We start from the raw sequence: 27411 nt of genomic DNA, 5'->3' as shown, positions 1-27411 counted from the left end.
CAGCACTTTTCTAACTTCTCTAGGTAAGGTGGATTACTGTGGTGGTAGTTCAGAGAAATTAGCACTGAAAACTATCAAACAGATTTTGAAATAAAAATGTTGTTTTCTGTTACAACAGATATACCAGTTTGGTCAGAATCTGAGTGTTGTTAAACAACACATTTTAAAAAAAAAAAGTGTAAAAGCAGTTCTAAGTAGTGAGCAAGGTAATGGCATTAGGATTGATTTTAACTAAAGATTTTTTCAATTAAGTGAGAGAGCAGCGATGGATGCTTCTTATGTCCAGGAACTTGATGGAATCTTAAAAGAAGCGAAGACCATAGAAAACCACTTAAAACAGAAAAGGGAGAGTCTGAAACAGAGACTGAATGTGATTGCAAATACACTGCAAAGCTAAATAGCATTTGTCAGATTGCAGAAATGTAGAGCAAAGCTTGTAGTATATTTTATGTGTTGAAAAATAAACTGTAATGAGTGCTATGGTGAATGTTTCATAAATATCTTATGTAAATATTTCTAGCAGTTCAGGAAACTTTCAATAAGGTAAGCAGCAACTTATTTTTTCTTTTTAGTGTGTAGATACAACACAGGCAGAAGTTAGTAAAAAACTAAATATCCATTTAAAATCCTATGCTTCAAGGGGTTCTAACACATTAAAAAAACTTTCTTTACTTGTTGACCCATCACTTAGGCTTTCCCTCTGCTTCCATCCCTCGAAGATATTGGAAGCATTTGAAAAAGAAAGTAGGATGAATTTTGCTTTGTTTGGCTTTAAGGCTACAGAAGTTCTATACAGTTGAATCAGAAGCAGTCATGGTATATTTAATGTCACTGCTAAGGATGGTTTTTGCTTTCACTGCCACAAACAGGCACAGTATAGAAACATTTCTGTGGAACATCAGATTTCGCAATGTAACTGGAAAATGACCTCAGATGACTTAACGTTAACAATTTCCTTAGGAGTTCTTTTAAGAATACTGCTTCGCAAAATGTATAGGGTTATAAAGTCTTAATTTGAAAATGTATTTTAATGTTTCTACAGCTTTACAAATGAAACCAGGGCCATTTTGATATAAACATAAAAAAAGACTTCATCAAAACTTGGCTGGTAATGACAATAAATAGATAATGTTACTATAATCTGGAATTACACTGCTCTTTTATTTTGTTATTTAGATGCATCATTATTGGTTGCTGCTTATGCCGTTTATTTAAGGCTTATTGAGTTTTTTGAGCACTTTTTCTTTCTTGTAACTTGACTCTGTTAAAAGAAGATAAACCATAAAACGTAAAAAGCATCATTTGTACAAATTGTGAGGCTAATGTAATAAAGAAAAGTGCTAAAGAGTCATGTTGCCAGCATAAGACATTTAAATCTTTACCCTGGTTCCCTGTATTAATTTTCCCTTTAAATCGTTTCAGACTTAATCAATCCTACTTTCCGCCTTTATTAGATAAAAGTCACAAGCAAACGTGCTACTGAATACTATTTAAAACAAATACAGAGACAAACTGGACATCTCGGGTGAGATGTTCTGAGGTATTTAGATACCTAAAGATGCAGATATGTACTTAGTAGGATTTTCCAAGTGCCTAAGTGTGTAAGCGCCTTACATGCTTAGGAATTTTTGAAAATCCCATAAGGTGCCTATCTGCATCTTTAGCATCTCAAAGCTTTGAAAAATCTCTCCACTAGGCTACATCATATTTTACCAGTCTCTTGCTTTTTCCTAACAACCACATCTCATTTTGTAATCAGTCTCGGTAACACTGATTAAGCAGAAGTAGGAGAAAAAGAGAAGTAGTTAAATTTCTACAGTGTTATGCTAAAATCTATGGTCATCAGTAACGATGACAAAACACGGTATTTTAAATTGTCACCTACGAAGTGTCTGAACTTAGAAATTCACCTTTAGTTCTTTATGTAAGCCTTTAAAGAAAAATTACAGGAAAGTCATTACTGTTAAATGTCTGCCTGCTATCCGAGTCAGAAACTTGCTGCATTTTCTCTGTTTGTGCTTGGGAAAATGATGCAACCTTTTTAGATCACCTGGATTTAGAGCATCCAGATTTAGTTTATGTGCCTAATATATCCAAGCTGCAACCCTTTGGCTTTAGTATTAAGTGCTATTAAGAAGCAGAACTTGAAAGAACTATGGGATCATACACTCTGTGTTTCTTCCTGCAGGGGATCAGGAGGGCACAGACCCAGCGTTACTGTTGTGGCAGTCTGCTCCAATTTAAAACTTCATAAAATCCAGTAAAAATTATACTACTTGGAAGAATGCTTTCTCTGGCATTCAGGTGCAGTTAACTTCAAACATACTTCTCTAAATGGTGACTTGTGGTTTTCTACAGTGATTTCTTACACAGTTGGCTGTCATTATAATGGAGAGTGAGCTCTGTGGTAGAAAGGGGATTTTAGTATTTGAAGAGGCGCTGAAAGTAACATCAGTCAATATGGCCAAAGTAACCTCTCTGGGATTCAGGACACTGTGGTTGTGCTTGTTAAAGGGAAATCACACAAAACTTTAAGATTTTGAAATACGTGTTTTAAAAAATCATTTTTAAATCGCTAAGAGCAACAGAGCTCCTGTTTTTGCTGAACAAACCTATGTGAGGATATATATAAAAATAAACTCTGACAAGGTAAAATGAATAAAATATGTAGTTTTATAACATTCCAGCTTGAAATGATAAGTTCAGAAAGTTTAAAACATTCATGGAAAATAACCTAGTCTGTTCTCTTCTGAAATTAAAAAATACTTTAGCAATGGAAGCACCCACTTACTGGTTGCTTTCCTACCAGAATTTCTTTCTGTATAGCCTTCTATAATTACTGTGCTGGCTAAAAATCCAGAGCATTTTTCTGCTGGCTGCCTCAATATCTGTCTATAGGGGAATAAGCATTACACATTGTTTTCCTTCTGAACCATTAAACGATAAAATTGCACTGTTCTCCTGTTTGTTTACAACTTGTCTGCCCTACTAATGATCTTTCTGTGCTGATTGCCTCTCTCAGGTATTTCAGTATTTATCGGGAGAAACAAACCAACTTTTTTACTCTCTTCTGACATGAAACTAAAAGCTCATTCATTCCGTCTCTGGGGAATGAGCTACACTTGAAAACCAACTGGCACCTATCCCATCCCTATCCGCTTTCCAGTTTTACTGAAGGAGGTTTGAACAGAAAATTAATTGGCTTTAAAGCTGGCAAATCTGATCAGTAAAGCTCAGCTGGTAACTACGTTTTCATTAAGCTTCCCCTCCTGTTCTTTAAGCTGCAGTGCCTTAATAAGTGAACAAGAACGTATAAGATGACAGATCAGTAACAGAAAATAAATGGATATTTTAAAACAAATATGGAAGCACCTTAGATGAAGTTTCAAAGAGAGTCATGCATTTCTGAACTCACTGTAAGTACCTGCACGGTCTGGAAAGTGGAAGTGATGAAAAACTAATACTTGGTTACTCTCATTGCACTTATCTAAAAGCTAAAACTGGGAAATAACAGACTATGTAGAGGCAGCTGACTTATTCTGTGAAGAGATTTAGAATCATAGAATCACAGGATCACTAGGTTGGAAGGGACCCACTGGGTCATCGAGCCCAACCATTCCTAACACTCCCTAAACCATACCCCTCAGCACCTCCTCTTGGATCATGGGAGCCTCATTCTGCTCCTCTAACTCCTGGGTTTGTACACAGAGGGAACAACTTCCCTTACTATTAAAGACTGAGGCAAAGAAGGCTTTAAGTACCTCAGCCTTGTCTTCACCCCTTGTCACTGTTGTTCCTTCTGCATCCAATAGAGACTGAATATTCTCCCCAGTCCTCCTTTTCTTGTTAATGTATTTGTAGAAAGATTGTTTTTATTATCTTTCACAGACTTAGCCAGTTTGATTTCTAGTTGGGCCTCAGCCCTCCTGATTTTTTCCCTGCACGATCTCACTTCTTCCCTGTAGTCTACCCAAGATGCCTGGCCCTTCTTCCAAAGCTCATAGACGTTCCTCTTCTTTTTGATATCTCTCAAGATCTCCCTACTCAACCAAGCTGGGTTTTTTTCCCCACCAGCTCCTTTTCTGGAACATGGGGATGGCTTGCTCCTGAGCTGCTAGGATTTCATTTTTGAAGAGCGCCCAGCCCTCGTGGGCTCCCTTGCCCTTAAAGACTGTCTCCCATGGGACTTTGCCAATCAGCCTTCTGAACAGTCCAAAGTCTGCCCTCTGGAAGTTTAATGTGACTGTTTTGCTAATCCCCTTCTTCATCTCACCTAGAACTGAAAAGCTTATCATCTCATGATCGCTTTGTCCCAGTTGTCCTCCAACCGTCACATCCCCCACAAAGCCTTCTCTGTTCACAAACAGTAGGTCCAGGAGGGCACCCTCCCTTGTCGGCTCACTCACCAGTTGTGTGAGGATGTTGCTCAGCCGCACTAACTCCAGCAGCGTGCTGATTTTGTGAGAGGGCACTGCTCCAGTGATCTATCTCCCTCTCACATTCCCTGATGGTCCTTAGTCTATTCACCTCTTCCCTGAGAAAAGGCTGACTGTGGCTGTTTACTTAATGTGAAACTGCCTCCTGGCATAGGTGGAGCAAGGTGGATCGTAATAGAAAAAGACCAAATGGAGTGGGTTTTTAAGGCTTGTTACATTCTGTCTAGAACTCGATTTTGCTGAATTGCAGTTTTGTCTTTGAAAACCCAGTGACGAGAGCAGCACTGGGAAACAACAGCCAGAAAAAAGTAGGGCAAAGGATCAATCAGCCTACCTCCCATCCCAATGAGAGTCCCAAGTCACCTTCTGAACGATGACTTTATCATCACTTGTGGAACAATAATTATGTTTTTAAAAGAAATTCCTTTATCAGAGCAGCTGCCTTAATATGGAAAAATGGCAAATGGGATATATCTTGATGTGAGAAAACTGTCCCTGTCCTGTATGACATTATGTAAAAATGAGAGCGATCAGGAAGTAGGGGCTAAGTGAGTGAGTTAAAAAGTCAATGAAAGGACAGGTCAGCCTAGGAGGCATCTGGTAGTGATCTGCTTCAAGCCTTGCTTATTCCATATTATCCCGAATGATTTAGAAGGAGGACCTTAGAGGACACAGTTCCTTTTTTCGAATAGCAGCAAGCTATGAGGGGTTGCAAATGTTATCAAGAACATACGCATAAATTAAAATAAGTATCAGTTTGCTGTAATCTTAATAAAATGAACAGCCAATCTGAAATCACAGTAAAATTAAAAAAGCCAAGGAAAAGCAGTGCGCTGTGCCAGGGAAATATAATGCGTGTTAGTTACAAACCACAACAGCCCCTGGGGTTGGTGTGATGTTACTGTGTATTGAAAAACCAGCTGAGGTGTGTTAGCTTAGAATAGCAGATAGGAGATAAAAACATAGTTGTTCCCCTTGCCTCTTAGCTGGAGGAGGGGTCTGCTTATTAAAGTGGGAAACAGGAGTAATAAAAGTCAAAGAAAGCATTGTCTGTAGGAAAGGTTGAAGCAGCTGTTTGTTTAATTTAGAGAAAGCAGAAATCAAGCGAAAGCACAATAAGATCAGTTACAGAGAGGACAGCAGTCAGGTGCTCACCGTGTCTTGTAGGAAGGACACGATGAAATCAGCTTAATTTGCAGCAGAAGATTTAGGGTGAGGAATAATCTGTCCCATCTCAAGGACAGTGGAGTGGGCGCTGTGTATGCTGCTGTGCTCTCTCAAGGAGCAGGACAGTTTTTGATTGCTGCTTAATAATGTGAACCAAACACAGCTATTGCAGTGCATTTGCAAAGTGCCAGCAGGTCCCTCTCGGCATCCGAAGGAAAGGGCGCATGTACGGTCCACTTGAGTTTCAAACAGCAGAGCACACCTATCCCTGGTCCTTCCCTATCTGATTTAATGGTCTCAACCAGTATTTCTAAAGCCTTGAGATCCTTTGAAGTGGGAAATGCCTACTCAGAGTTTGAAAGAAAATGAAATATTTTTGACAGGTGAAAAAGACAAGATGAGGTGACAAGAGAATTACTTCGAAGCCTGTCTACCTCCGTACATGGATACATCTCCTCTTCTCCCCATTCTCCCAATCTCTCCAGCTACAACAGCAAATAGTAACAAAGCATTTTTTTTTTCCACCAGTAGTAACATGTGCCGTGATTGTCTTGCCATTGTAGCAACTCACCTGGCCCGGTCCAAGGGCTGTGGATCTGCGCGGGCTGTGGCCGTGGTTGGCTGGCAGCAGGCTGATCGTTGAGCCTGCCCTGCGAGGGCAGACGTTCCTGGCTCTTATTCTGAAGCGATGATGTCAGGCAGTGCTTTCCAACTGATCCATCAGTGCTGGCTGCACGCTACCATCCTGGCAACGGTACCTTTGGTGACCATCTCTGATCCGATGCCTTCTTCCAAGCGGAATATGATTTTCAGAATCCTTTTGTCTGCCATCAGCCTCCTGCTTGCTGATTTGCCGCAGTTCCTCTGCTCTTTGATGCAATTCATTCCAGGTAAAATGCGTAAACAAACAAATGCTTCTATCCCATCCTCTTGCAAAGCAGGCTTCTGTTGCTGCTGACACAGGTTGGTCGTGCGCTTTTATCTCTATTGATCAGATATTAGGAACTAAGCTATTTGAAGTATTCGTTAGAAGCCAGCAATGCTGTGTTATTTGTTGAAAAGACAGTCGGGAGCGGCAAGTGCAGTGCATGGCTTCCCTCGGATTACTAGCAGGTACTGATGGTTTAGAGCTAAAACACCAGCAGGCAGGAGATTCTCCTGCTGTGAGAGTGTAAGTGGGCTGTGAAAGGGAGAGAATTGTTCGGAGCAGCAACATTACTGATGCTGTGATCTGAACACACGAGTAGGAAACTGCTCCAAAGGATTTTTTATCACTACTGAACTATGCAATTTGTGGCATCACTGCACAACTTGGTCTGTCTTATTTTCTTTTTTTTTTTGTCTAAAAGTCTGGGATCTGTTATCACAAAAGAGAAACTAATAAAGATCACGGCTTAATTAACCAGAATCTCTGCTTTTTGATGGTGGTGGTGGTGTTTTTGTTCCCATTAGAATTAAAGGATTGCTTCTGGGGTATCAAAAGATCTGAAAGATTCTCAAACTGCTTCCTTGTGCTACCAGAGCACATGAATGGATACGAATTTAGGAACAGCCCAAAAGGTTTCTTTTCACTGCATGTGTTACAAAATTGTCGTCAGGCATGTCCCATCAGCTACATCTGCGAGGTGGAAGACAGAAAATTCAGAGATTGGGTAATTAATACAAACTAAATGACCAAACATTAAGTCTAGCGTTGGGAATGTTTTACAAAGCAACGTATTGAATTTGCATTTCAGGGCATGGTGAAGCACATTTCTGTTAGGGGAAAAAATCCCGCATACATTAAATTTTACGACGTTCTTCTGATCTGCTAACAGATCACACAGCTGTGGAATACTGGCTGAGCAGGGCTCTCTGCTAATTTAGATTCTCTTGCACTCCACTTTGTTACGATTTGAACCTGAACTGTGTAGGAACATTAAGAGCTGTGTTTCTTTTCTCGATTACCTGAATGACATGAAAAGGCTGCAAATTCCTTTGCTTTGTTGTCTGTACTTTTTTTGAAAATCATGGATTTTCCCTGACTTTTACTAAAGCCATGAAAAAGATTCCTGGAGTAGCATTTTCTGAATTTAGCTCAAAAGTGAGGCAGGTGAACCACGAATAAGAAATCCTTTTATTATTTGTTCAGGCATTTGAGTGAAATAGTGATAATAAAAGCATGAATAAAATTTGTCCCTCTGATACATTTCTTGAGACACCGGCAAGTTTTTCCTAGGTCCCCAGTTTTTCCTAGCGCTTTTCTAGGCTAAGCGTTCCAAGGAGTTGGTTGTGTAAATCTATGGAAGAGAGGAATTATACTTTCTTCATATCAGGAAAAAAAACCCAGCTCCAAAGTGTAGAATATGTTTTTACAGGAGTCGTTGGAAACTTGCAGATAATTCATACGCACAAGTATGCACGGTTGGCAGCCGCTTTTCTGTCTTACCTCTCTTTGCCAAGCTTTTCTCCCCTCTTTTTCTCCATTTCCTTTCCCCTGTGTTTTCTGTCACTTTTATGATGTTCTTTGCTTCTTTGCCTGTTAGCAAGGAAGTGGGTGGCTGAGCCCCCGGCAATGGGAAGTCAACAAGCTAGATGGAACAAGGAGTCAAGTACGGGGACTTCCCATCAGACACAAGGCAAGTGCAACAACTCCAGCTCAGAAATCAGTGTGGGGACACCCAGGTGAGCTGAGGGGTCCAACTCTGCTGAAGGCAGAGGCTGAAGAATGGAATCCGGATGGCAGAAAGCGATAGCTACAGCAGCTTCAGCTCGGGTAGGGTGGGGGAGTGGGGAAAGCTGGTTGTTCCAATCTCTGATTTACAGGGACCATAAAACGGCCCAAATCTTGTGCCAGGGAAGTTCCAAATCAGCTGTATGATTATTCTGAATTTGCACGAATCCTCAGAGAAAACAGAATTCTTGATTCACATTCCTTGCTTGAAGAATACCAACTGTGGGCATTCTGTTTGATAAACTCAGCCCTTAAGTCTGGTCCTGGATGTCCTGGGGTACAATTGACTGTGTAGTTGCATGTGGAAACAAATGTTGGTGGTCCCTATGCCTTGAGCTTGAATACATACGTTAAAATCAAAGTGGTTTTGCTATATCCAATGAGATTTTAATTTCAGTGTTACCAAATGGCTTCTGTGTTTCCCTCATCCACTGCCACAATTATCTGTTCCACCCATGGTTAATTAAGTGCAATTCACTGTCTGATTCATTACTGCTTCTGGATAGAATGTTCTTCAAGATCATTGTCCTTGTTTCCACTGTTTCTGCTTATAAATAATCAATGCTAGGATGTCAGTTTGTGGCAGGCAGAGAAATCATGGCACACCGCTCTTTCAGTGGAAACAGTGCATGAAAAAACAATACCAGGCAATGATAATTCTGTAGTCTCTGCTTACTGGCTTTAGAAAATATTTGAGGAGACATTTCAATGCTGGTTTTGGCACTGTCTCTGCTCTCATGTGCTGAAGAGAGGTTCAGTTCCTATGACTGTTTTTAAGAGTTTAAAGTAAAATGGAAATTATAGTTCAGAAATGGGATTTTTGAGATGTCAGGCTGTAATCTGGTGCTGATTTTCAGGTGTTACATTCAAGTAAATACAATAACCCTCATTGGGATGTGATGCCTTTGATTTGCCATTGGCTGCTGTCTTGGACTGTAGCCAGAACAGTAGAGCAGAGATAGTATTTAGTTTTTTTTACATATTGTTGAACATTACAAACCAGTCTGTCTTCTGTCTTTGCAAGAGATCGGTATCTTCTTGGGTAGCTGGATGAGATAATAAGTTAAGCTTTAGAACTGAGCTCATATCCGAAGGGGATACAGCTTTACCAGAATTGCTCATGATCGGCGCATTCCAGTGGAAGGTGTTTGTGTTCTGTCTGCTCAGTGTATTTCAGAGTAGGTGCAGATAAAGGTAGCAGGTTTTAGTATTAAACTATGATTAAATTTAGAGGATAGACTTTATTGAGATTTATTATTTTTTTAATAGGTAAGAAGCATAAAATGTGCAGCTGTGATGGGGCTTTTTTTAAACACAGTGGTTGGTGACTCACAAACCAGCAACCAAACTATTTCCTCTGGTGCATTTATTTAGTATTGTTCTGTCCTGCGTATCTCTTGCAGCAGCCTGATTCTTTTGGAATGAATGCCAGCCGTTAGGGTGCTGGCAGGGAGGAGTGAGTTGCATGAGGCCCTCTGGCCTGAGCTCCATGTGCTCATTCACCTGTGGTGTTTGCTGCCGCGGGGCTGATTAAGTCTGGGTCGCTGCATGGATAACGATTCTTTAGAAAAGGAAAGCAAAGTGTCAAGTTGCATAAAGTTCCTGCAAAGTCTGGCCTGGCCACACCTGTGCAACCACCCTCGTGCTGCACAAATGCTCTGTAGCTTTGTAGATGATGGCCACTAAAGAATGCCCTGACGACGTCTTGTTTCCAGATTGGAGGAGTGATCTGCAATGCTGAGGCAGTTCACAGAATGCAAGTGAAACTTTTTTTTGAGTGTTGTGCCAAGTTTAGAAGAGATCGTTACTTATTTTTGGTTTATTTCCAGTCCTGAATCTCTTCAGAACAAGCTCACAGGAGCAAAATTGCTGTTTTTCCCTCCCTTGCACCCTTCTTCTCACCCTGGCCTTTCAGGACTGTCCTAGAACGACTTGTCATGTTTCCAAAACCCTCTCTGTGGACTCAACATGATTCGATTACATTTTGCCTGCATTACTGTCAGGATCTTTAGCTCATGTGACTTGTTCCCAGGAGGAAAGACAGTACGTTGTTTACTTGCTCTGCTTGTTTCTTTCTCTCTGCTCTGACAGGACAAGGTATTAACTTACACCTTGCTGTCATATCTAGTTGGAAATGAATTCTAACTAGATCGGATTTCAGGAAGGATTACTAAGATGATCACGTGAATGGCAAGCTTATCACAGGAGAAGGAAAATGAAAAGAACTTGGCTTGCTTAGCTTAGGAAGTGATATGATTGCTCACTCTAAATACAATGTGTGGTAAACACCAAAGCCACGTGATAGTTCTAGCAGGAGAACCAGGGGGACTAACTGACCCATGAATTAAGTCCTTCCATAAATTCAAAGGACTTTTATAATCACCTGGGCAATGAACAGACTTCTAAAGAGGGGTAAGTGCCGGGAAGCACTGTAGCCTTTAAGACAGTTCGTAAATATGACTTTCTGGGACAGCACTCGGGAGGAGATGACCCAGGAGATCTTTTCCAGTCCAGTTTAGGCTCTTTTGTGAAATTTATCTTTCTAGATTTCCAGTTGCAATTATGCTGCTCTTCTGGAAATTTCTGTGTAGTCCTGTCCTTGGTTATGGCATCTTTGTTTCTGCTTGGATGCAAAAAATGTCTCCTTAGGAACACATAGCTCTTATTTTTTCTGCATATTTTACATCTTTACAACCTTCAGCTTCTCCTACTAACACTGCATTTCTGCCAGTTCTGGTGCCAGACACTAAACCTGCTGATTGATATGAAAAGCCCCTCCTTCTTTACGTCTAAGAAAGTACTCTGAAGCACTCCTCTTGGAATCAGATTGAGTGCTTCATATAGGATTTGATGAGAACTTAATCGAATTTTAAAGAGGAGCGGATGTTGGTGGTTTGTGGTTAATTGCTTTAGCCTCACATCCTGAATTCTTTATCAGGCTGACTTACCATATTAGAGATCTAAAGAAGGATTTGAGGATTGGCAAGCCAGAGAGCCATTGAAGGGATCTTGCAGTTTACCATCCTCCATGCCTATCACTTATTCTGGCTGGGGCTACAGAAGCAAGCCTAGAAAAACGCTGTCTGCCAGCTCAGTTCCTTTGCAGGTAATTCTCCTGTCTGAAACGGCATGTTTCCTCTGTAGATGCAAACACATGGTTTCTGAGGCTCACAGGTAAATTGGGCAGCAGTTTCACTTAATCACCTGGATTAAAGAACGTGGGTTAGAAGGAGTAGTGGTGAAAGTGCCTACAAATTACTACATGAAAAAGTCAGAGTGAAGTTCAGTATCTGAATTCTGATTAATGCGCGGTCTTGTCTGTACCAGACCTGGTTCTGGAATGGATTTCTGTGTTCTTTGCTGTTCTTTTTTATCAGTGTTCAGCTTATACCTAAATCTTCACCAGTTCTAGTTTAGTTCAGGGCTTAATGGTCTAATGGTGGGGACTGAGCGGTGCAGAAAAGCAGCTCCACTAACCTGAGACATGAGGCCTGTGATAGCTGAGGAGGTGACAGCACTCGGAGGGAAGGCAGCAGCCTGTGTACTTTCCAGGTAAATCTACCTCTGCAGCTAAATGGATTGCTAAAACAATCCTTGTGTTGATGAGGCTTTGCAAGCCAGGCTACTGGAGCCAGTAACGGCTCTGTTAGCGCTGGCGTGCCCATCAGTTCATGCCTTCTTGATCCTTTTGTCCTATAACAATGCCTAATACAGGGGATATTGCATTCAACAAGGAGCTCTGTCAGAAGCTCTATCCTTTTCTGCTATTGCTTATTGGGTAAATCTGTTTAATCTCTTTTGTCATGTCTTGTAAATGTATTTCAGCTCAGTTTCATCTGTGTTCTTCCATTTTTGGGGGGCGGGATTGTGGTTGTTTTTGGTTTTGATTGGGGTATTTTTGTGCAAGGGGAAAAGCCAGCTGTTGCCTTTTTGAGCTTCTGAAATCAGACAGTAACTGGTGAGTTTGAGAACTGCCCTGTACCCGTTTCGGTAGCCCAGAGCCTATGAGCTTCTGCCTTACTGCATTTCAAATAATGCCAGTTTAGCCAAGCCCTCTGTGTGCGCTGCAGAGAGAACGCAGCAGACGATATCTGACAACCTGTATTCCAAGAGTCTGGGTTCTGTAAAATCGTGTTGGTAATGTTTTTTGTGTAACAAGCTATGGCTTCTCTGGATTTGGAGCTGGGACTCCTCTGGGATGTTCTTCTTAGTAAGCTGCTTTTGGTTTTACTTTTCTGGAAGAGCTTTTGTTCCATGGGCAGAAAAACTGGGTTTGGTTTTTTTTAATCCAGTAGAGGATGTTGTACAATTTTATTAAAAATAGCAGTGTTTTGAAGGAACCTGGTGCCACAATGCACCCCTAAACACCCGAGCTGGGAGATCCTGAGTTTTGGCTGACGATTCCAGTTGAAATGAATACTAATAGTAAAAAATGTGAAATGGAAAAACAGCTTTAGCTGCAAAAAATTCTCCTTCTTACCATAAGCAACCTTACAGCACAATTTTTCGACACTGTTTCAGTTAAACCCAGTTCAGGTTAAGTCCCAGCCAGAGGTGCCTGAGGCAGCACTGACCATCACTGGCATGGATACCGCTTCATGTTAAATTTTGTGTCGCTGTGTTGGTGACTTCATCCACAAGCAGCAGTGAGCATCAGCCCAGCGAGGGCTGTGGTGGTATAGAGCAGGCTAGAGGCCATGCACAGCGATCCTTGCATCCAACCTGATATAATGGAGCTGAAATGAACCTTATCTTTAATTGCAATGCTCCAAACTCTAAAGCTATGGGAAGTGCTCATCCCTGTCCTCTGTGTTCAGCTTGCTCTGAGCTGGATTGATTTTTCTCTCCTGTGTATATGCTTTACTGCAAAAGCTTTTGCAGCCAAGGACTTTACGAAAACCTTTTTTTACGTTCCATACAGAAAGGGAGAAAATAAGGGTCTACAGAGGAATCAATAATGAACGTAGCCATAAAGATTAAAGGCCAGACACTGGGGACTGAACAGTAGAAAGACCTGAGGAAGGTTTTGAAAGCAGCAAAAGTAAAAAAGCCAGCAGCATATCCTGCTTAAGGACTGTGATTTCTCTCTGATGTGTTCCGTGTTGGTTTTCTGCACTGTACTTTCTATTTGGAAGCTCCTTGAGTGATGGCTGATTAGTCCTGGGAAAATGTCCCTGTAGGTAGCCTCTTCTGTCTCTTTAACTCAGTCATGATATGATACTTAAGGAGGAGTTAGAAGGTGGTTTAGAATGCAGGTTTTCTATCCGAGGTGTGCCCAGTTCTGCCTTGCTTTTGGCAAAGGTGTCCTATAAAGGCAAAGTGTGCTGCCTTACAAGGTGTCATTACCCCTTTCTTCTTGTGGCTCTGGTCTGTAACAGTAAGACCAGCTCCCTTCTGTCACTTCCTTCAGCAGAAATCACTGGGAGATTATTTTCAGGGCTCCCCCTTGCCACCACTCTTAGAAGAGATTTCTTTTTGCAGCCTCACAGGCTCTCATAACAAATATCCGCACACCACTTGCTTTCAGTTAATTATCGAAATAAATTCCAACTATAACATTGCATAATGAAAAGTTCTCTTCTTTCCTAGCACCACACATTTTATTACCTCCTTTGTACTGCAGAACAGGTGTTTCTAATGGATTAACTACAGTGCAGTTAAATCCACTGGATTTTCTGCTCTCTGTGGATGTGTGGGGTATTATGGGAATACAGCTTTAGTTTGAACATCCACTGCAGCTGGGCTGGTTGCAGAATTCTATTCTCCCAGACATCCAAACTCAGGCTGTAGCAATCGGCTGTTTATTCAAGTGAAAATCTTCATCACCTGCTTTCTGTTCTTGCCACTTTCTTTGCAGGTTTAAAGAATTTCCTGCCCAGCATATCAAAAGAGGAAATCACCTTCACCCATTCCAGGGGTTTGCAATGCATCTCACCCTTAACGCAGACAGCAAAGGAGACCCCTCAGCCCATCCCAGCGAAGATCAAAGGACATATTCCCAAATGGATTAATGGCAATTTTCTGAGGAATGGTCCTGGGAAATTCGAGTTTGGTGAGGAGAAGTAAGTCTAGGTTTGGTGAGTTTCTCAAACGATTCTGGCCTGAGCTCTGCCTAAAGCTAAAGGGACCCTCCTGAGTGTCTCACCACTCTTCAGAGCAACTTTTAATTTCTTTTTAAGTAAGTTAAGGAAGAAATTTTTTCAAGAACAGTTGCTTTCTCATCTGGAAACTCCCAGTGGGCTCTCTGAAAATAGGAGCATAGCGAACTTATTACAGTTGGAGGAGCTGAGTCACAGAGAGGCTGTGACCTACTCAGAATGTTATAATGAGGGAACAGAGCCGGGGATTAAAACATCCACACTCCTAGTCCTTTGTCATTAACGAAAGTCCATCCCACGAGCACTCTGAAATCCAGGGCAGGATTTGTAAAGTTAATTGCACTGAATTCTGTGAGTTGCTTTAGAAGAAAATCCATCTCATTTTAAAAATAGTATATTGAACTATTTCAAGTAGGTAGCCCCTGCCTTTGGCTAGGAATCTGCTGTTGTAGCTAATGGGCAAACCTAGCTCTTCCTTCAACAAAGCTGATAGCAGCAACTGGTCAAAGGTGATCAACTTATGGTCCAGAGACAGACCATAAAGTTTTCTCTAAGTTTGAGATTTCTCATTTTGGAGAGAACCGTATCCTGCAAAGAGCTGAGAGGTAAAAGCTCTTTCTTGTGTGTTGGGCTTTCAGAAATAATTTCTATTCTTATTGTACAGTAAACTACAATTGTTTTTCCCTATGCAGAAGTCTGCAAAGTGATTAGTTACCAGTAGAGATTGTTTGCCCCAAAAGCCTACACACAGCATTTCCAGAAGTTCCTGACTTTGACTTCCAAAAGTAGTGTAGGGAGCCTAAATCTCACTGAAAGCCAACATCTAATTTTAGGTCCCACAGGTGCAAATATGCTTGATTTGTTTCACCCAACTCAAATGTTTTCCTAGACTCATCACAGGGCTGTGCATGTTTAACTGCACGAGGTCTGGGCATTAACTCTTTACAAACAGTAATAAACCCCGAGGTGGGGGAACCAATAAAGAAGAACATGACATAGTGCCTAATTCTTGTTCTCTCCTCTATCTCTCGAAGATTTAACCATTGGTTTGATGGCATGGCCCTGTTGCATCAGTTTCAGTTGAAGAATGGCGAGGTGACATATCGGAGCAAGTTTCTGCAGAGCAATTCCTACCTGACCAACAGCCAGCACAACCGCATTGTGGCCTCAGAGTTTGGGACGCTGGCAATGCCAGACCCATGCAAGAGTGTCTTTGGGCGCTTCATGTCACGCTTTGAGATGCCACGTAAGAAAGTTTCTGAGAAATAAGATATGTTTTGAGATTTTCTCGGGGAATTTGTGGTTAGCTTTAAATGGAGGTATGAGAAAGTCTGCTAGACCTGTTCTGAAGCCATATTGTCCTTAGAAGATGACCCCTTGGAGCAGCAACAACAAAAGTGCAAGTCTGTGTGAGGTTTAGCTGGGAGAGGCACATTCTGTTTAGTGTTTTAGTGCCACTTCAACTCGCTCGATTCCAGAGCCTGTGGCAAATTTCCAACAGCAATCTTTCGCCAAAGAACACCCTCTGCAGTCCTCCTAGTGAGCATTGCAAGCTGCCATTGTACCAGGGACACAGCTTTGCCCTTAGAACACCTTGCCTTGCTAAGCTTGCAGGGTAAGTGGGCTAATCCTCCCCTTCCTGTACTAAGGTGCAGGAGATGATACGAGTAGGGTGAGAGATGGGATTGCGCAGGAATGGAAGTACCTTTACCTATAGGATCCTGCGTACGTCAGGAAAGAAAGAGGCTTAAATGCAAGCAAAGTACTTTCCACTAAAAGTAGAACAGACCTAAAGTTTGCAAATTGTTGCTTGTGTGTGGGACCGTCTTCTGCTTCTTATCTTCTCTGAGGAGATGGATCCTGTCCTGCTATATCATCTCTTCTCTTCAAAGGTGCTCATACTTTCACTTACCGTTCTGTCTAGCTCCCTAATTCCCCACCCCAGCCCTCTCAATACATTTCAGAACTATTTACATCCCCTATCCTCTTTCCCGAGCTCCAGCAGGTTGTTCCAGCACCCCCTTGCCTAATTGACTCTTTACAAACACACAGGCTATTCCTCACTACAAATCCTGTCCTCTGGGCTTTTTGTGTCCCAGCTTCAGGCTCTGTGCTCACTACACACAGTGCTCACTTGGAAGAGATGTTTTTTTCTTCAGCTCTTCTCAGCCAACTACCTAGTGAGTCCAAGATCCCTTAGGAGTAGCAAGAGCAGCTCTCTTGTGTGTGTGAGTGTGCGTAACTCTCACGAGCCAACTCCCTTATTCAGTTTTAGAGAGACTAGAGGAGTAGAAGCATTCCTTGTCCAAGCCCTGTGACACAAATAGTGTCTCTGCTGTTCTCTCAGTCCAAGTTGTAGCTTTCGATTCTTGCCTCTCTTATTTTCAGTGCTGTAAGTCAAACACGACCTTCTTCATATGGCTGTCAGAGGAGACAACTTTCCCTAGGGAGGAAGTGGAGAGGGATATGAAGAAATAAGGGGTCAGAAACAAAGGACATATGAAGTATAGAGATTATCTTGGCTTCACTGTGGTGATTTCCACAAAAACCGGTGCTTGTCCTTTTACCCTGAACTCACCTGTTCAGATTCCTAAGTGCCTCTGTAGATTAGAGAGATATTTCTAATCAGTCACACAGGGATTAGTGTCATTACAAATGGGTTTATTTGTTTAAACATGTCTAACTTGTTATAATGTGATGCGAGCTTAACCAGAGCTGTGTACAACTCTGGGATTTTGTTTCAGAACCAAGTGACAATGCCAATGTGAACTACGCTGTTTATAAAGGAGACTATTATGTCAGCAATGAGAACATCTTCATGTACAAAGTGGACCCAGAAACGCTTGAAACAAAGGAAAAGGTGCGGGCAGGTGGGATAAGCGGTTTAGCATGTGGTGCAGGAGAATCACTCCTTGCTGTTCCGAAGAGCAGCAAGGGAGAACCCAAGTTCCAAAAGAAATGATCAGTGCAGCTCTGGGCCATAGACTTAAGCATCTCTTCATGATGTCCCTGAAAAGTCTCCTTAGCCATAAGGCAGCTCTCATGAGTGGAGATTCAGTCACAGCCCACTGTGGCGGGAGAGGGGAGAGACAGACTCATTTCCTTTTTGGTACAGCTGACATCCTTCCAGTATGCTCACTGCATGTCTGGACTTGTCTGTACCTACCAGTGTGTGAAGAACAAAAGTGTGTACAGGAAGAGGTTAACACCACTCATCTCAGATCTGTGTTCTTGCCTGTTTCTTCATTCTTCCTATCTCTTCCCTTTATCTCCTTAAACTCCCAGCTTGAAACACTCCCAAGTAGGCCCTTCAAAGTCTTGGCTAAAATCTCTGTTGCAAATGGGTGGTGATGTCAATGTGAAGTTGAGCCAAAGTTCAGCTGCTGCTTTGTCTTCTCCCATGCTAAAAAAAATTAACACAAAGTCAGAGTAAGAAGTCTTCCCTTGTGTTCTGTGCATCGTCTCACAGGAGTGTGGCTGTAGTTAAGGGAAGAATACACTTTTTGACATGACAGCTCTGTTCCCTACCTGCACCCTTGGAGGGATTTCGGTGTTTACTGGGCTGGGCAACTATAAGAAGGACTTGAGAAGGATTCTGCCATTCCTAAGGCAATATTAACTCCTATGCCCATATGTTGCCACGGACTATTTAATACCACAAAATACCAGGGTCAGCACACCCTCAGATCTCAAGGGAGGCATTCAAGGAGTCACTCCCTCCTTTCAGGATCAGTTGTGAGTTGTGAAGAAAACCCATTTATGAAGTATAACATGCTACTTGCATATCGAAATGGAGAGTTTGATGATTTGCAATTTGATCCGCATTGTAAACGATAATGCGGAGCTGAAAAGATGTGTGGGTATTTTTAGTTTGAATGCTCAGCTCTGTTGAGCCGTCTTGTCATTAAAGAAAAATCCCCTTAAGCTGTTTTTTAGATGCAGACTGGTATTTTTTGGCTAAGTGAAGAAATGGAAGGGATGATTTCACATTTAAACTCTCCGACTTGAGAGGACTTAAAAGGACAGGGGTTTCTAAGCCGCACTCTGTGCAGCACTCTGTTCTCCTGAGGCCTCCCAAAGGTTTCCGAGCTGGGCACTTAGAATCATAGAATGATTTGGGTTGGAAGGGAGCTCAAAGCCCACCCAATCCCACCCCCTCCCACTGGATCAGGGGCTCCAAGCCCCATCCAACCTGGCCTGGAACCCCTCCAGGGGTGGGGCAGCCACCACTGCTCTGGGCAACCTGGGCCTGGGTCTCCCCACGCTCACAGCAAAACATTTTTTCCTCTAAGATCTCACCTCAATCTCCCCTCTTTCAGCTTCAAATCATCCCCCTCCTTCTGTCCTTGCCCTCCATGATCAAGAGGCCCTCCACAGCTTTTCTGGAGCCCCTTTCAGTATTGTAAGTTGCTCTAAGTTCTTCCCAGCACCTTCTTGGAGGCCATTGATAAAATTTTTTTGAAAAGAAGCCCATCTTTAATGTTTCAATGTGTGGATGGATCTTCCTCCACTATTTTCCTTCAGACTTTCTTCCCAACACATCTCCTCTGCTATCTGAAACCACACCACACCATAACCCAGCAACTAGGAAAATGGGCTAACAGTATCCACAATCGTACCTTGCCCTGAGTGTTCCTCCCGGCTGCAGTGAAGCTCAACTTTTTTCTCTGTGAGGAGAGTAAACGGTCAGTGGGGGCCTTCAAAAAACTTGGTGACTTTTAGTGGCAGTGACTGTCTCTTCACGCATGTCTGCCAGTGGTTATTCCCTGAAGTCTGAGCTAAAATGCCTCTGTGGATAACATTCCCACTGTGTCAGCACATAGTGATATTCCACATCTCCCAGAGAAACGGCTAGTGCTGTCAGTCCCATTTTACTGGTAGGATTAGCAGAAACATCATTAGTTTTCAAGTATTTTAAGAAGATTGCAGGCAAAATGAAGGCTCAAGCCCAGATCCTGTATTAGGACTATAATCATCAGGCTGTTCTTCCTCGAACTTTCACAGAACCAGCACTTCGAAAGGCTGTGGTTAAACCACAAAGCAACAGGAAGCTTCTGTTCTAACTGCAAGCCTTTGCATTTTCAGGTAGACTGGAGCAAATACATTGCAGTGAACGGGGCCACTGCTCATCCTCATTATGAGTCTGATGGGACAACCTATAACATGGGCAATTCCTATGGAAAACACGGTAAGAGTGGGCATGGCCAGGCTTGGCTCGTGGGCAGGGTGTGCAGCCTGCTTCTTGCTCCTTCTTCAAGGAGTAGTTGAAGAAACTTCAGTGTCTAAAGAGACCTGGAAATTGCTGTTTCTCATTGTGTCAAAACCAGATTAGTTCTTGTTTTAGAGCATCAGTCTGTCCCATAAAAATGGCTTCTCTCAGCAGTTGATTTCAGATGCTTCTGACTTAGGCCTGTGAATATCCAGTAGGTTCTCCTCTCCCAAGGTTTAATGGAAATCAGGAGAATGATTTTTAAAGTCCCATCCAGTGTTGAAGCCTCATCTAAATAATTTTAACAATTAGCCATGTTTTCCACTTCTAATAATTGGCTTTGGATCAGGACCATAAGGGTTTATACAGGAGAGAGGTAGAATTTATTGTGGTGACCTGCCTATCTTACAGCAAATCTGAATTTTCTGGGATATTTTCCTTCTTCCCAAAAACATAAGCATTATATCCACTTGGGATTTATTACATCAGCGTGGTTGCTCAGAGCTAGCATTCACTGTTAGTTATATGCAAGCCGTTTTTTCATGTGCCTGAGGCCTGAGTAAACAGCCACTGCCTTTTATTCAGATGCCTCAGCCTGGTTCCAGTTCACTGAATAGCTTCCCAGTTTGGATTATTCTTTATTCTTGATGTTTTCATTTCCTTTTAGCTTTAGTAATCTCTTGCTTTGCAGCACATGCTGTTTTCAGATGGATACCAAACTAGGGTTCGCAATTCAAATATGCTTTCCTGCCCATATGCTCAGATTTATTAAAGAACCATCAGTCATCACCAAACCTCAAAGTTTTCATTTTGTTTGGTGCACAAGCTATGACCTTGGTTTTCTTCCTGATCCTATTATTACTCTGAGTTAACAGAAGGAATGCATGTACGATTAGGTGGCAGTCTACCAGACTGAGAAGATCCTTCTATTTCCTTTCCAGATTCTTTTTTTTTTTGCTAGGTAATCCTCTTTCAAATGTTTCACTGACTTGATAACTGGCTTGTTTTCTGCACAACTTAGCTGTGACTGTGGTTCCCAATATTCTCGGGAAACAGGAAGGAACAGAGTCTGACTTTGGTTGCACGAATGTGGACAGCCTCACATCTCAGTAGTGTTGAAGGTCCTTTCTCCTTTCCAGGGTCTAGATATAATATCATTCAGGTCCCTCCACAAAAGTCACACTGGAGTGACAAGTTAGAGGGAGTGAAAGTGCTGTGCTCCATTGCTCCAATGGATAAGATGAAACCCTCCTACTATCACAGCTTTGGTAAGAACACTTTCTGTCTCAGACTCTGTAGCTTGAGCCTACTGTGAGGCAGAATGGGCTGTTCACTGCCCTCTGCCCCCTGAGTTTTTCTACTTTGATGGTATCACCTTCCTTCTTTTTTCAGGAATGAGCGAAAACTTCATCATCTTCATTGAGCAACCCATCAAGCTGAATCTGTTGCAGATTATCACTTCCAAACTCCGTGGGAAAGCCATTTTAGATGGGATAAGCTGGGAGCCTCAGTACAATACTTACTTCCATGTGGTGAATAAGCACACTGGGGAGGTAGGTGGATCTTCGGCCTTTCCAGCAGGTGTAGCTGCAACCTTGGATCCCAAGAGAAGAGTGCTGGGTAGCAGTCACAGATGAATCACTCTGGAAGTTACTGCAGTATAAGCTTTATAAGCATGGGTCTGGCTTTATTAGCAATGGGATTATTTAATGCATTTTCCTTTCTATTGATTAATTTATTTCCCAGCCCCAAAAGAACAGGCAGAAAGAACTAGTTTGGGGTTCCTGGGACTGCGCCACAGGGACTGAAATGCAGTTCCCAAGTACTACAGAGTATAAAAAAGTCAGTCCTAGCCTAGGAATGATGAAATAGGGATGGAGTTATGACAGCAAAGAAGCCTGTCCTGGGCTGCTTTAAGTTTTGTTTTTTTCTTCACCTGTTTTTGCCTACTTACTGGCAAATTCTGTGGTATCACAATGGCGTGAGACAAATACCAAGGAATGAGTAGGGAATGAAATGAGGGAGACAAGAGGAAACTCTTTGATGTGTGGCTAAGATCTTTAGAGAGGAAATTTAGCCCTTCTCCTGGTCACTGCAGGTGCTGCCAGGGCAGTGGTACAGTAAGCCCTTTGCTACTTTCCATCAAATCAATGCCTTCGAAGATGAGGGCTGTGTGGTCCTTGACCTGTGCTGCCAGGACGATGGAACAACTTTGGCTGCGTACAAACTCCAGAATCTGCGGAGGAGTGGAGAAGGTCTCGATCAGGTAAGATCTCTGCGTTTGTGTGGCACAGGATCCAAAATCTCTCTTTAAATCTCCATGGAGCACTTCCTTGGAACTTTACTAAATGGTGTGTGACGCAGATCTTCATCAGCCTGAAAGAATGTTTTAAAATCTCATTTTTAATGATACTTATTTTCCATATACCTGTGTAAAAAAAATTTCCCCCCAAGAAAGTACACCAAATACATTTTTGCATGACTTTTAATAGGCAAAAGAAAAAGAAACCCTGCTATTTAAAGGCATCACCTCAGAAAAACAGTCTTTATTATGTAAATCACAGAAACAAACATCGCAGAACCCCCTACACTGTTGCTCACATTCACCTCCCAAAAGCATGTACTCATAAATCATTTATTCTGTCCAGCTCTGTCAAAAGCACTGTTTAAAGCCATCTAAGAGGCATTATTTTGCATAGGTCAGACACTGGAAAAGTGGAGGTGCTTTCCATTTCTGGTACCACAGATGTGTTTGTTGGAAACGTTAGTGTGGGTGAAGGGCAGGCATTTCTACAACATGTTCAGACAAATCTAAACTTCCTCTGTCTATCTTCTGACCTGTCTGGAAGCAAGTCAGCTCTGATCTCAAAAGCACATAGCTGTGTCCCTATCAGGTTGTTTTGTTCTGCTGTCCTCGTTTTTTTTGGCAAAGATGCAATGAATCTTAATTAAAGTGCAGCACAGTGTTAATAGGACCATTTACTTCTGGCTTCTGTTCAGCCTTCTCTGAAGTAAACAGAGCTACAGTTTGGTCTGTCTGAAGGTGTCCTGTGCACTTCAGGCATGTTTCCAACACCCCCATTCTTTAATGGACAAGTAGTAGAGTTATTACACTGTGTACACACACAAGCACAAGTCATTTCACAACAGAATCTTAAATTTAGGCTGCACTAAGTTGTGCCCGAGCATGATTTGTGTATTTTCCCTAAATCATGCTTAGTGCTTTTACTTGGTTGACTAAACTGTATTTGCCTGGCTGAGTTCCTCAACCGATGACTTTACTATGGCTACGTAAAACATAAAAGGTTTGAAAATTGGGTTTCAAGATTAACACATATGATTAAAGTCAAGTTTCACTTTGATCTGGTGAGTTATGGATTGAAGTAACTGAAAAACACCAAAACAGGGCCCTTGGTATCTGTTTTATTTAGAAGACTTCATATTTGGACATAATATGGATTTTAAAATTGGCTTGAACTGAATTTCAGCACAAATGGTGGAATTATTGCTTTCACGAGAACCAATGAATGTCTGCCCCACCGAGGGCTGCTGCTTTGCTCTCCCCTTTGCTCCCCAAGCAAATCCACTACTGCCCTAGGCTTCTTAAACATGAAGTCAATCCCTACCGGAGAACGGAAGAGGATAATCATGTAGGCTAACTTCAGGCATTAAATGGAGGCACAGCAGTCTCCTCCTGCTTGCTTCATCATCATCCAGGAGAGAGGGAGATTCCTCCAGAGGCTGATGTAGAGCAGTTAGTCAGATATTTCCAGTCATCTTCTGGACAAGCTCTTCCTTCCATGAATTTCTCAGCCAACATTTATGCTCTAAGATTAACATCAGCAGTGTGGGCAGTGTCCATATCGTGCTGTAATCTCACAAAGACCTGAGACAGTCTAGAATTCAGCAGTTTTGCTGAAGCTTTGTAACTGCATGTACCTTATATGCTTATGAAGTTCTTCTTCCATGCATGGTTCATAGCATTTGAAATAATATGGAAGTTCCTCAGTGCTTCGTTCAGAGTCAGGTTTCCAAAGTGGGACTGACTGCCACTGACCTGCCACTGATCACCAGTGGGGCGGTAGAGAGGGAGTTTCCAACAGGGACATCCTCTCTGCTTGCTCAGTGCTACTGATGCCATTTTCCGTAATCCCCATGTAAGCTCATGATCGTGGCTGGGAAAGAAGGGCTGAGGGCACACAGTCCGTGGGGCGCATGTGAGCAGGCTATAAAACTGTGATTCAGTTCTAACTGAATGAAACACAGTGCAGCGTATGCTCCAATGCTGGACTTGGAGGATAACTGAGTGATTTGCATTATTGCATTAGTGATTAATCCAGCTCTGCATTAATTACTGTGAAAGCAATGTTGACTCATTTAATTGGTTGCCTTTTTGTTCTGTAGTGTAAAGTGCTGGAACAAGCAGAGCCCTTACCAGGACTTGGTAAAACTTGTCATACAAAGAAGAAGATTTCAGGTTTGGGAGGAATGTCTGAAACTTCAGAATTGTTCACAAAAAGGGCACATATCCTGAGATGTCACTCTCCTCTCTCAATCACCATAACTTTCTGTTTCTAATAGGTTTATAACTCGATCTCCCGAGCTTTCCCTCGTCGCTTTGTTCTCCCACTGAATGTGAATTCAGACACACCTGTGGGGAAGAATCTGAACCCACTCTCTTATACATTGGCAAGGGCTGTGAAGGATGCAGATGGCAAGGTATGTTATTAACGATTCACGTACCTGCATTTATGGCTGTGGTGAGATTGCCTGCAACAGTTATCCTGTGCTATTGTCTTCTCAGATCTTGTCCACCAAGCAAGCCGGGTTTGGTCATTGTTAAGATGGGACCTAGTGTTCTAGCACAAAGACTACCACATTACCTTAAGTGAGAGAGGAAAGACAAATTTTGACTTAGCAAAAATATACAGAGTGTATTATGAGACTACAATAATTCGGCAAAATTCGGTTTCTTCATAGACAAAATCCTCCATGGTTTCCCCTGGGTGCAGAACTGCTCTTTGCTTCCAGCTGTGAACTGCCCTGCAGTGGCATTGAGTGATATGGAACACGTGTTGTCTGCTATGAGTGGAGTCATCTCTGTGTGCACTTTGTATAATCCATCAGATTGCTGAGTGCTGGATCTGGAACTGTCTTAGCTAGCAGTGCAGGAATACATAACTTGCTCCTGTTTTTTACCCTAGACTGATCCTTGAAGTTTCCAAAATCTGTGATAAAGAGTCACTTTTTGGGGGTGAAACAGATAAGGGAGAAGAAATTGGAGGCTCAGTGCAATGCCAGGCTCAGCTTTAAACAATTCTTCTCCACAATGGTTGTGCAGTGGGTTGATGGGACCAATCAAGTCTTCTTCCAAGTTAAAGACAAACTGATTCTCTCGTAATGCTTACTTCTTTTAGGTCTGGTGCACACATGAAAATCTCCACCCTGAGGGCTTTGAAAAGGTTGGGGGCTTGGAGTTCCCTCAGATCAACTACTCTCAGTACAATGGTAGGAGGTACCGCTACTTCTATGGATGTGGTTTTGGGCATTTGGTTGGAGATTCCTTGATCAAGGTTGATGTGGAGACCAAGAATTTCAAGGTGAGGTGAAGTGACATTATATTTTTTAAGCAATGAGAGTCATTCCAGTGAACTGACCTTGGCAATGTGTTGTTTCATAGGCACTTTGCTCTTTACTGGTCTTATTTCAAATGGGTCTGATATGAGATTCCTCATTTCATCTCTCACTTAGCACCTTATGAATGTGGCACACTTACTAAGCAGGAGAGGATATCACTCCAGATTCCTAGACAGATGGTGGAACAGGAAAGGTTCGATAAAGTATGCATGTGTCTTTCAGTGCAAAGAAGAGTCGCCTCTTGCCCCAGAAAGCACAGAACATACCCAAGTGATGCACACAGGCAGCTGGAGATAAAAGGCCAAAAAGTTTATGACTGGGCAGTGAATAAGGTCTAGGATATTTCCAACTGCAAACACAAGCTGGTTTTTTTTTCCTGTGTCTTCTTTAAGCAGGGAAAAATGACCTCCAAAGCGTTAAATGCTTGTTAATCAGAGACTTTCCTGGAGGGCAGAATTAGGAATCCTCCGAAAGAGGTGCCTATTTTAATCCTTCTGTTCTGGATTCTCATTTTGCAGCAACAGTGCCCTCCTTCAGCCCAGCTTTGGGTGCTGTGGCTCTGCAATAGAAGCAGCAGATGTGCCCTCAGGTGGTGACAGATCACCTCCCTACTGGCATGGCACCTCTCTCTCTATGCTGCCTGGGCACCACAGGGTCGGGAAGGTGGCTTTTCCAGCCAGGATGGTGGTGTTGTCTGAGCATGTATCTTAGCCCTATGCCAGTGCAAATGGTTGGATGAAACGACTCGTAGGAACCCTTTTCACTGCCTGTTTGCATGATGCCATGCTGTCACAACCATGGTACCAATCATGTACTGGAATCAAAAGAACTAATTAAAAGGTCTAACCATAGATTTCCTGGAGCAGAGAGTATGCCTGGGTATCTTTGTGGGGAGAACTCCACCTCACAACTCTGCTAACTGTTAGAGAAGTGTTAATGAAATGAAACGCATCCATATGTTACTGTGCTTGCTAGATTTGGCAGGAGGATGGATCCTACCCATCAGAGCCTGTGTTTGTGCCAATGCCAAATGCCACCGCAGAAGACAGTGGAGTCATCTTGTCTGTTGTGGTCTCCCTCACTGAGGTAATTTATTGCTACTCATTTGTCTAGGTCACATAGTATCGGGTGTATTTTCTGAACCACAGAACTGAGGTGCTCTGGCAGATAGCTCTAGCACCAAGGTGTGTGTCCCTGCTACAGCCGAGCACGGACAGGCACACTCCAAGTAGGAGTGCACTGTGGAATGCCAGTGTTTCTTGAGTGGCATTTATGACTATCAGTGCTCCTGACCAGGCAACTGTCTTATGCGTTTAGTCTGTATGTTCTGGTTGTACTCAACCGTGTGACCTGGATGTACATTTAGGCTCCCTTGTGTGCAACAGATATAGCAGGTTGGACAATGGGATGAAGTTCAGCATGGGCATTCATTCTGGCTTTCTTTTCATCCTGCAGAACCAAAGTGCTTTCCTGCTTGTCTTGGATGCAGAGACCTTTAGAGAACTGGGGCGAGCGGAAGTCGCAGTGCAAATGCCTTATGGATTCCACGGGGTCTTTACTTCCCACTGATTGGAGACCTTGTCACCTCCTGTAACTCAGGGCCAGGTCAGGCTCAGAAAGAAACCTGTGCTTTCTTATACTTCCCTCCTTTGCGTTATGCCCTGGATGCAGGAACTGCTTTTCCCCTATCATCACCTTTGAGTTACTGCTGGATTCCTAACAACATACAACAAGGGTGCTGAGGAAGGCAGAAGCCCCTTCACTCAAACAGCCCACTGCTTTATCTTAATTTTCTATCTTGATAAACCAGTTAGCAGCAGTTCCTAAAGGCTGCCCCGTGCAAGGCTTGCAAGGGAGAGAACAGAAAATAAGATGACTGTTGCCTTCCCTTGGTAGCGATGCACTCTGAAGGGAAGAGAGTAACAGGGCTTTGGGCAGTGGCTTGGGCTGAAATGTGTAAAAACTAATAACAGGTAGGCTCAGTGAAGGAATGTAACTGAACCCCCACTGCATAAGGATTGCCTTCAGTGAACTCCAGAAAGTAGCTGGAAACACTCACAGAAATTGTACTTGTAGTGCATCTCTCTGTACACTAACAGTGCCCTCAAATAAAACCTCATGAAGTTTCTTCCTTTCTTTCTCTGCTCTCAC

General features: G+C 42.6%; 3 protein-coding genes across 6 annotated transcripts in view; 2 read left to right on the top strand and 1 right to left on the bottom strand.

Annotated features, from left to right (window-relative positions):
• The window catches only part of TEX12 (testis expressed 12), a 7854-nt gene extending 5395 nt beyond the window's left edge, over positions 1-2459 (top strand). The window contains exon 5 of the mRNA XM_009569906.2: positions 253-2459. Within this exon, the coding sequence (XP_009568201.2) occupies positions 253-397 (145 nt within the window). The 3' untranslated portion in view covers positions 398-2459. The remainder of the gene's footprint in view (positions 1-252) is intronic.
• Positions 1-6313, bottom strand: part of IL18 (interleukin 18) — a 16639-nt gene extending 10326 nt beyond the window's left edge. Inside the window, exon 1 of the mRNA XM_054087039.1 lies at positions 6175-6313. The gene's annotated coding sequence lies outside the window, so the exon portion shown is untranslated. The remainder of the gene's footprint in view (positions 1-6174) is intronic.
• On the top strand, positions 6185-27411 carry BCO2 (beta-carotene oxygenase 2). Of its 4 annotated transcripts, XM_054087038.1 has the most exons (13): positions 6185-6493; positions 8129-8221; positions 14174-14378; positions 15449-15660; positions 17159-17274; positions 19500-19602; positions 20763-20891; positions 21016-21176; positions 21722-21889; positions 24205-24342; positions 25041-25223; positions 26236-26346; positions 26716-27411. In XM_054087038.1, the coding sequence occupies exons 1-13, from the start codon at positions 6292-6294 to the stop codon at positions 26827-26829; spliced, it is 1935 nt and encodes a 644-aa protein (XP_053943013.1). In that variant the 5' UTR covers positions 6185-6291; the 3' UTR covers positions 26830-27411. The 4 variants fall into 4 exon arrangements, with proteins under 4 accessions (XP_053943013.1, XP_009568202.2, XP_053943011.1 ...); XM_009569907.2 differs by lacking the exon at positions 8129-8221 and having other exon boundaries at positions 6190-6493; positions 26716-27402; XM_054087036.1 differs by lacking the exons at positions 6185-6493; positions 8129-8221 and adding an exon at positions 6543-6566 and having other exon boundaries at positions 26716-27402.

This window comes from Cuculus canorus, chromosome 23, assembly GCF_017976375.1.
Source record: "Cuculus canorus isolate bCucCan1 chromosome 23, bCucCan1.pri, whole genome shotgun sequence".
Taxonomy (NCBI): Eukaryota; Metazoa; Chordata; class Aves; order Cuculiformes; family Cuculidae; genus Cuculus; species Cuculus canorus.
Note: the sequence above shows the minus strand (reverse complement) of the source record. Positions and strands in the feature narration are given on the sequence as shown.

Coding starts and splice junctions, on each gene's coding strand:
- BCO2 (XM_054087038.1), top strand. CDS start 6,292: ATGATGTCAGGCAGTGCTTTCCAACTGATCCATCAGTGCTGGCTGCAC. Junction 17,275..19,499: donor CGCTTGAAACAAAGGAAAAG/GTGCGGGCAGGT, acceptor TTGCATTTTCAG/GTAGACTGGAGCAAATACAT. Junction 25,224..26,235: donor TGGAGACCAAGAATTTCAAG/GTGAGGTGAAGT, acceptor TGTGCTTGCTAG/ATTTGGCAGGAGGATGGATC.